Source organism: Halyomorpha halys, unplaced genomic scaffold (genome assembly GCF_000696795.3).
Source record: "Halyomorpha halys isolate HHAL.00 unplaced genomic scaffold, Hhal_1.1 Scaffold212.1, whole genome shotgun sequence".
NCBI classification, from domain to species: domain Eukaryota; kingdom Metazoa; phylum Arthropoda; class Insecta; order Hemiptera; family Pentatomidae; genus Halyomorpha; species Halyomorpha halys.
This window is the reverse complement of record NW_027107855.1, coordinates 823,317-833,769: the sequence shown is the minus strand read 5'-3', so window position 1 is coordinate 833,769 and position 10,453 is coordinate 823,317. Positions and strand designations below refer to the sequence as shown.

Here is a 10,453-nt window from a genome sequence, read left to right as displayed (position 1 = left end):
ATAAATAAATAAACAAACACTAGCTATACCGCTATACTGTTTCTTCAACAGTCATACAATAAGCTAATTTTGTCAACATCGCACTAACTGCCAGGTTTTTTCCCAAATTAAGAAGAATGAGTGGGCTGTAGAAGGTCTCCCAAACTCACAGGATTGATTTACAGCTACAGTAACAAAATAAATAATTATCTCCCACAGCTGGATTTGAACCCAGGTTCTGGGTTAGTAGCAACCTTACCCACTGAGCTACCCCACTTCCATAATAATAACAGTAATTATAAATCCATTTAAAATAGAAACCAAAACATTCTTCATTATTACCTTGCATTCTCTATGCTACTACTAGTATTTCTAGAAAAAATAAAACAAATGGAGTAGATCAAGTGAAAGGAAAAAGGTAGTAAAAAAACTACAGATATACAAATCTGTTCCTTACAAGTAAATAGAAAAGGAAGATATATTTCAAGTATTTATAAACTATTATTCTTGAAGTGATTGCATCATATACAGTTTTGCAAGCGATTGGGAGCAGAACTGTGAAATATGTTGAGAGTAGGCATCTATTTGTCCAGCCATAATCATAGGCATCTGCCTGGGAGGGACAAGAATGGGTCGGAATAACTTGTTAAGGTCTTCTTCAGGTAGAGGAGGTTCGCCTTTAGCAGCTCTGGCAGCATTGTCCTGCATCTGTAATAATGTTTGGGTTAGAAAACATTATAATACATAAACAAAAGTGTGAAAATAAATTCATATTCAACTAAATAAAAACAAACTAGCCAAGAAATAGAAATACACATGGTTTCTATTCCCTCAGATAGGTCTATAGAACTAAAAAAAAATTGAAAAGAATTTAATAATATTCATACAAATGATCAGGGTAAACACCTTAAAAAATTGAAGAGCCAGATGAGAATATTAATATTTTGTATCAACTATGAAATCTCATTCATAGTAAGATTCTTTGCACAGGAGGCGTGAGATCTGAACCTGAAGCGATACCTCTCCCTACCCTACGTATAATAGGATTTAAGTTTGGATTCACACACAAAAGGAAATAAAATCAAAGCAAGAGACTTTTCATGTGCGTCTTACTCAAACAATCTAGCCTTGTGCGTGGAGGGACTAACAGAAACTCAAATTCTTAATAAACACACACACTAAAGCGGTCTGGGAATGAAAAATGCTATTTGTTCAGCACTTTGTAGTTCCTAGGTTGGCTAGATTAACTGAATAATGGGTAGCAAAAAATCACCAATGGAAACTTTACCAATGAATAAAACAGTAAATTACATGTTCATTACAGGGTGACCCACTGGCGGGCCACCTTTGATCATACTGAGATGAAGTGCCCTACTGCTGAGTCTACAATCTTACTCAAGAGGTAGATTAAGTAAGATAGATAGGAGTAAGCTGCTTTATTGTTACCTTAATGGTGTTTCAGGGTCACCTGAAAGTCTTTAATTGGTTAATATATTATTAAAGTGCATTTACAGAATTTATTTACATAAGTACCTAATTATCAAATATTTTCCAGGGGGGACTCCCCTTTGTCCCAAATTATGAATGGGAATGGGCTGTGGATGGATCAATATCTGGGTTAGTAGGCCATGGATGGGTTAATTTCTGACATAGCGGAAGAGGATCCTTCGAGAAGAAACCTTGCAAGAATGGAGTCAATGGTGGGTGAATTGCTTAAAAGGGGCCACTATAAGGAAGTACTTTCCAACCGTTGGTTCACGCCTAGAATCAACATGGGTCCTCCCCTACTACTGGATCTCACAGTTCCTCATGGGGCATGGGGGTTTCCGAGCTAAGCTCGCCTCACATAGCATAAACATCGAACATCTATGCCAATTTGTGAGGTTCCTGAGACCGCTGAGCACATCATACTTGCCTGTACCGCCTATGAAGCACTGAGAGCCAATATGATGAGGGAAACAGGGCTCTACTCACTTATCCCTGGGTAGGAGAGAATAAGCTACGCCAGCAAGGCCTCTGGAGAAGAGCAAGATATATTTTGAAGCAAGAGCAAGCTGTGTGCACAGCTATGTAATGTTTGTTATATGCAGCTATGAGTTGTACCCACTGCTGCGAACACCCGTCTAATAGGCAGGGTAGGGTGATAAATAAATAAATAATAATAATTCTGACATAGTGTGCTGTGGATGGTTCAATACCTGGCTTAGTGGGCCATGGATGTTTTAATTTCTGGCATGGTAAATTGCAGACTTTTTTCTTAGATCATTAGATTAAGATTTATTATTTAATGAATAAGATACAATATAATTGTTTTTATTTTAAAAAAACAACATACAAGTTTATATGAACCCAAGCATTGATTTTATCATACCTAGCTGGCTATTTAGAAGAGACACGAGTGGGGGGCTCTGTTCCGAATGTTGAAACAAGAAAGTTATAAAATAAAAAAATCTGACTTTCAGCCTAGCAAATAGACACAACAAAATATTTGTTGGGTTATAGAAATTTAACTTCAATAAAATAGGAAATTAAAATGGAACAATATCAACTAATGTCACATACTATAGACTTATGCATGTTGTAACTGTATCTCCTCACAGAAATTTTTCAAAATATTAAACTATTTATTATCATCAGAAATTCAAAAACTCTTTATTTAGTAAATCAAAAGATTTCATTCTAAATTACTGCTAATTTCAATTTAGAAATATTTATTTTTCTCTCTATTAAAGTTTTTATAATAGACCACTCAGTTCAAAGACAAAAACTAAATTATCCTTTAATTAGTCAAGAAAAATTGGAGTTCAACATCAATCATTTGTTGGATTAGGTTGAATAAGAACCAGAACATACATAAATCTGATTAAATATAATTTTCTTACCCTCTTATGTACGTATCTTTGTTTATCTTGAGTCTGTCGGACCACTGCGTGTTGGTAACGATTAAATTTAATGGCTTCTTGATTCAAATCATCAACATGTTCCATTAAACTTCTAAGATGACCTTCCAAAACAGAACTGTTGAAAAAAATCAAAAAGTATTATACCACTAACATAAATATTTCCATAACCCTAAAACAACAACTGTGTTCTATGGTGATTAAAACTAAAAGGTTTTTTTTTTAATAAGGGATAGATATACTTCATAATGTCCTCCCAAGTTCATTAATTAAAGAAGAAAATTAAATTCTTGAGAAAATTCTGTACAATTATTTCTCCTTATTCGTAACCAAACAATGATATTATAAGCCATTTAGAAAAAGAATGGATGTTACAGGTGCTGTACAACATGGTTTGTTCTAATGGTAAATATTTAAAGAAATTATGTCAGGTACCTACAATGGATCAAAAAAGTTTTTTGTATACTTTGTGTTGAAATGCTTCTTCAATGAATACCTTTTAGAGGACTACTTAATATTTTAATTTATTGATGATAGAGTAAATTTCTTTTAGAATGCCAGATTAAAATGCCATACAATGATCTGATTATTGATAATTGATGACTTCGAAAACCTATAGTGTGAGTGGTGTCTTAAAGAAACTGAGAACTAAGTTATGTTCAGAGAGCTGCAGGTGTCAGGGATCTAGAAAAAGTCTTATATGAACAAATTTACCACAAAAATAAGAAGTTTAAATTCATTTTAATTAACATCAAATGTTTTAAGATTCTGTAATTTTTAGCAACAACTCAAAATTTATTTATTTTTTTTTTCTTTTAATGGATGTGCTAATGTGTGCGGAAGGCCTGGAGAACAAAATAAAAAACAGAAATTTAATTAAAACTGTCAAACATGATGGAGAAAAGGTTGTAGTTTGGGGGTGTACAAGCCCTTCTGGTGGTTATTTATCAATGGCTAAGTGGATCAACATATCTTGATACATTTGAATAAATGAAAAAACATGTAATATCAAGTGCCCATTTGTTGTGAAGAACCAACTGGCATAGGAAGTGGCATATTGACAGAACAAGTTTACAAAGTTTAAACAAAATGGAAGAGGCTATGAATTTAAAATACTAACAATACTCTATGTTTATTGGTTCCGGATAACAATATGATACTATCAAGCAAAAGAAATTTTATGACACTAAATAGAAAATGATCATTAATAGCAGATTAGTATAAAGGATATCAAATTCATAATAAATTAGAATACAATTTTTTTTTATACAGGCTATATATCAGACTGGTATATCAGTTTGACCAGTTCAGTGCTTGAGGACTATTCACTGATTCATCAGCTCTGTCTCTGACAATATCTTGGATCTCAAGGCAAATCATAGCCACCAGAGTTCATACAAATGCACTTTTCATTTTCTTTGTTTCTAAAGAATGAATAGTAAACCATTCTGATGTATAAAACCCAGCCTATAAAATATAAATCTGCAAATAATTATTGTTTAACACAGAAAGGTATTTCTACCAGTATTAAACCAATAATTAAGGATCTGATTAATTTTTTTTTTTGGTTTTTGGCCTTATAACTCTTAGTGAAAAAGTTATAATAAAACAAATTGAAGAATATTTGATTCTCTGCTGAATAAGTATTAACAAGTATCAAAAACAAACTTCAATATCGTCGAAAAGTATTCAGGCCAATGGGTTCGGCAGCCAGCCACGGGTCTTAGGCTGCTGAGCCCGCAAAGGACCATGAGGTCACTAAAGGATTAAGTATTAAGAAATAAATTTTGGATCATCGCTGGAATTTGCCCAAGGCTAAAATTGGCTATGCACATACTAAAGACTAATCTCCTGCATTACGTCCTTATCAATAGTTTCATTTTTAACTTACAATATGAATATGACAAAAGATACTTACTTTGTACTCAAATCCAGGAAATTTACAGAACTAGGAGTCATGTCATCTAATCCGCTCATTAGAATGTTAGTTAAGGGGGAGTTTCTAATAACAAGTGGGACTTCTGTTAGTAAATTTTCATAAGAAACTTTTAAAGCTCTCATGGCATCGGGAGTAAACTCCCCTTCTTTATACATGGCGATTGCTTGAGGGGTTAAACGATAAGCCTTAAGGGTTAGGAACCCTCTTTCGGTTTTCTGCGTGTCTGTAAACAAATTAAAATAATATAGTAATAAATAGAATATGGATATTGCTTATTAAGTAAATAAAATGCTGATAAATATGTGACTTCATACTCAAAGAGAAAATCTGTAATAAAATCAATAGATGCTACATGACTGACATGCTGGTAAGAAAAGGCACCTTTTCCTACCATTGCATGACAGTTTTTTGATTACATTGAAAGTAAGTTTATTATTCCTCATTTGTAATAGTAGAATTTATTAAATTTAGTATGAACTACAGTCTTTAAAAGCCTTTTGAAAGATTAAGAACCATCAGATATGTTATGTGCAAATGTGACATCCGATTCTTCCTCTCAATCATTTGGAATAAAATTGGTAATAGACAAGCTAAAAATCAGCAACATCACACAAATTGTTTCAGATTCTTAAAAATAATGTTAACAATAGGAGTATCAATTTAATTTTTTTTTTTTTTTTTTGTAAGATGTCTTTTTTATCAACATATTTTATAGCTTTTCGAAAAACTGTTGGTGCATATTGATTCAAGAACTTAATAATTTTTTGAAGTGTTACAGTTACAGAATTTTTTCTAAAATTAACAATCTTATAATGTTTAGGCTGCAATGGTATGAAACCACAACAAAAAAAAAAAGTTTTAACCCATATTTAAATATTCAGGAATATTATACAATAAGTATGTGTAATACAATAGGACAAGAATGAGCAATCTTAAGCACTTTTTAATAACCAGTAATAAATTTTATTCGAAACAATATAGATAAGCTATTAGAAAGATTACTTAAACAATTACCATAAATCAACACAACAGATTCTTCTATAGACGTCTGATAATGGTATTGTGATTCCAGCAATGGGCCACTCAAAAAGCTGCCTACATCAGAACTTTGGTACCATCCTACATGATAATGATCAACATTAACACGCCTCAATCTTCTCATCATATCGAGCTGATACTCCTCTATAAAAAAATCATGGATAAAATAATAATGGTATAATTGTTGTAAAAATTAATAAAAGCATAAATAACATTAAAACAATTGAATAAATAGATAGAATTTCATAAAAACAATCCACACATACCTTCATCAATTGACTCATCATAGGTTTTAGGAAAAGGAAAACAGTTGGTAATTTCCAATCTATTATCAACAACAAGACCTAATAATGCACCTTGAGCTACTTCTAAATTTCCTGCACATTCTTCATGGCAATGTTTCACTATTTTCATGACAGCCTACAAAGAAATGAGGAACAACATTGAAATGGATTCCTGGAATTTCATGCTAGTCATCATTTTAATGACTACATTCAATTTTCTTTTCTAAATGTATTAAGAAAAAAAACATAAACAATACAATAAGTTCTGGCCGTAACAACAATCTAATTTAAATTACTTACCAACCCATCCATTTGGACATGGTCGATAGGCGTCTCCTGCTCTTGAATTCTTCTCATCATCTTAAGAGTTAAAATAATAACAGCACTAAGTAATTAAAATAATTCAACCAGAGAAGCACTTATGGTAGTGGACTAAGCTGTCCACGAGCTTTGAGAGGTGAGGTTATAATCAGAGAAACAATGTTTTGATTTAGTTTTACCGAACCTGTTATAAAAATTAAAATGTTCTACAAATAATTAATTTTAAAATTTATCAGAGTTATGAATATGCTTAGTAAACTGTTGTTTTTAAACTAAAATGAACATTACAAAAAATTTAGACCAATATAAAAGTAATAGTAAACCCCCCCCCTCCCTTGCTCTGTAAAGCGAAACAAGATTATTTCCTTAAAGAATTTTTTTATCAAATAATTAATGATTTATAACTTAATAAAAATACATTCTAAATTTATATTAATATAATTATTACAAAATTCAGAATAAGTTTTCGTGATTACATGTTTAAAAACAAAATTAATCTACCAGTTTTGATTCAATGACACTTCTATTTTTAAATACAAGTTCTGAATACGCACATACATATCCTTGCTTTGCATGAATATTGGAACATCAGACAAAAAGTTTTTTTTTTTTTTTATTTTGTTTTTGAGGCATTCCATAGATCGTACCAAAAACTGGTGTTAATTTGCAACAACCCTAACAGCTTTAGGACGATCTGTAGGACAGCCTCTGTTAAGAATCTTTGGAATACGTCAAATTCCAAATCAAATCAAAATTTTTGTTTTTGTCAGATGTGCCACCATTCAAGCAGCACAACGATATACATATAATTTAAAAGACATTTCTTATGAATTTAAAATTAAGCAAGTTTTCAGTTATCAAAAATTACTGATTTCCAAACTTTAAAGGTTTTAGAATAAATAATTTAACTTATTTACAAATAATAATAATTACTCATGGTTTTTAAATGATTCTCTAGATTTATATATTTCTGTTATCATTTATAAAAATTAAATCAACACATATCTTAGATTTTTTTATAAAAATTTTCTATTTCTAAATTATCTATATCTATATTTTCTAAAAATCATGTCATGTAAAGACTGATTAATTTTTGAAATCATAGATACTATAGTAATTTTTAAAAGAATTTTCTTTTATATCACGTTCATATCTGTTTGACCATGAGGACATTTAAAAAAAATATATAATATAAGCCAATCCACAGCCAGGATGTACTATGCTCTTAATGTGTTTTGTGTTGTGTTGTCCCAAGCCTGGATTTATATTATATATATGAATATTTAATATTTTTATTGTCACGAGAGGATAGAGATCGTTGTGGGGGCAATCTAAGCAGTCAGATGGAGGGATCAATGATGCAGCTTGGTCTTTACTATTGCTTTGGATGTCTTTGTGTCTTCATGAACAAAACTGTGCAGTCAGTCCACTTTAATTTTAAGATAATTTACTGCGACAGAATGTTTTGTATGTAAGTATTTCAATAGTGACAATGAGCTCATGGAATCCGTGAAAAGTAAGACATTATTTTTGCTTGTTCCATAATAGGCCTCCCGTAACCCGAGGTAAATTGCTGTCGGTTCTACAGTAAATGAATTGCTTTCGGAGAGGAGACCTGTTTACACTATGTAGTCCTCTATTATTGCTCCAACACCACTATCACTTTTCGAATCATTGCTATATATGAAGAAATTCCCAGTATATTTCTCTAGAAATTAGGGAAAATATTATATTATGATGCTACTGTGACTTGATTGGTGATACCATTTGTAACAAATATTATAAATATTACAAATATTAGGAATGTGCCATGGTGGGAATTTTAAGTATGACTGTTGAAAACTTTTCTGGTAATGTAAATTTAAGTTCAATTCAGTTGAGAATATTTTAAAACTGTAAGATGTTTGAAAGGATTAAAGAATGTAAGTCCCCATGAAAGTTCATGAAATCGGAATTAGATTTGTTCTTAGTTTAATATTATAATATACTTTTATTATCAAATGAAGAATTAATTTGTGATTGAGTTATTTAAAGTTCATTCCAGTTTCCAAGAGTCTGTTAAAAAGCTTATAATTGGTCAATAACAACAAGTACAGAAACTACAAAGTATAAGCACTAATATGTTTTGTTTGATGATAAGCATATGTAATAATCTAAATGTTATTTGTACATTTCATGGGTGATTCAATAATTCCAGTAATTTTTTTTTTTTTATTCCAATAGCAAATACTCCATCTATTCAATCTTGATTCCAACTAAAAAAAGTATGTATTTTTGAATTGTAATCTTCTATAAAACCTATTATTTTTTTAACTCCTGCCTATATGTATGCCTCCTGTACTTTTCTCTTATTTGAATGCCCACCCAAAATTATGTACAGTGCTCTTTTTTTTCCGATCCCTCTAAAACAGAAAGAAAAAGTGAATTAATAAGTGCATTACTGTGAAAAAGAAAGTAATTCGTGTTAGGTCTTACCTCTTACTACCTTTGGTATTTGAAGGTTTTTTTTTTTTTTCCAAAACCCCTACAAAATTTTAATGGCATGTTTATAAACAATGTACTTTCTCCTTTTACTACATTCTAAGGAGTCTTTTGGAGTATATTATTTTTGTTTTCAGTATTTATAAAAGTGTATAATGTGTTGGGGCACACATTATTTCTGAATTTTAAAGTTATCAATGCTCTTTGACTACATAACTGAATATATATACCAGTCTACTGTTAAAAAAAAATAAGGTGGTTTTAGTCAAACCAAAAATTGATTTTTTTAGTAAGTAGAAGTGCCTACTGCATTGGACCCATAAAGATAATAAATACAGTTGATCCCACGAATTAAAAATTAATTTTATTCCATTCAAAGTTTAAAGAAACCTCGAAATTAATATTCTGTAATATCCAGAGAAGTGTAAGAATCTGTCACTAGGTAGCGCTTGAGATGAATAAAATCAGAAGAAAAGTCTTAGAAAGTAGTTTAATGTTAATGGTTTTATGCTATGTTAATTTTATTGGTATGTTTGCTTTTAATGAAATACGATTTATTTGAATTATTGAGCTGTCCTTTTTATGTTTCTTTTTCTTAATTAGTTATTTAACCAATAACCAATAATTATATTAGTTGCAATATTTAATAGATAATAGTTCTTCAAAGAAATTTCTTTTCATCTCTATTAAAGACTGCATAAAGAAAAAATCATTATTAATTTTGTGAGTTTGTCTGATTGCTTTCACCATTAATTTTTCTGAATGTTCAAGCAAACAAATAAATAAAAAAATTATTGCAGCACTTTAATAATAGTAATTTCTCAGAAGCAGCCAATGGTAAATGAACGGTAGTTACGTATTATGTGTCTGACTATTTCGCTTGAAGGATGGAATATAATTAAAAAAGTAAGGTGGGAAGAAAATTGATACAAAAAGGCGGAATTTAATGGGAAAGGTGAAAGGAATTGGGGCCAATCATCCACTATCTTCTGCTTTTGTATAAACTGCAGTAGGGAGTGCAATGGAGAGGGTAAGTTTCTCAGAAAAGTTAACCCAAAAGAGTGGAAATGGTGTACAGATAAATCACCTGTCTCAGTATACATTACAATTGGTGAATTTCACTTAAATTGTTTTTATCAAAGAACGAATTTCTCGAGAATGGTTTAATGAATTTTCATTGTTGATTAACCAAAGAGCCTACAACAGGTTTTACTATATTTTATATGCAGTTAATATTCATGATAAATCAATGACTTTTCAGATAATTACATAAAGGGGTAAATTCATATTTACCTTGATGTAAACATGGTGCCCATGGGCGTGGCCAATCCCCCTCTTTTTGGCTTCACTTTACATTTGAAGGAGAATGGCTTATATCAACTCCATGCTGTTTACATTACAGTTAAAACCTTCCAAAGGAATTTTTGATTAAAGCATGAATATCTCCAGAATGGCTTCCTGTGATTTAATTGTTGATGGACCAAAAATGCTGAAAATAATACATATATATA

The 10,453-nt window shown here is 30.9% G+C and overlaps 1 protein-coding gene across 1 annotated transcript; it reads right to left on the bottom strand.

Moving 5' to 3' along the window:
• Positions 1 to 418: 418 nt before the first annotated feature.
• Positions 419 to 6,609, bottom strand: eIF3h (eukaryotic translation initiation factor 3 subunit h). Its single transcript, XM_014418897.3, has 6 exons — positions 6,441 to 6,609; positions 6,123 to 6,276; positions 5,833 to 6,000; positions 4,798 to 5,041; positions 2,862 to 2,997; positions 419 to 687 (listed from the first exon to the last, which is right to left on the bottom strand). The coding sequence occupies exons 1-6, from the start codon at positions 6,498 to 6,500 to the stop codon at positions 481 to 483; spliced, it is 969 nt and encodes a 322-aa protein (XP_014274383.1). The 5' UTR covers positions 6,501 to 6,609; the 3' UTR covers positions 419 to 480.
• Positions 6,610 to 10,453: the final 3,844 nt, after the last annotated feature.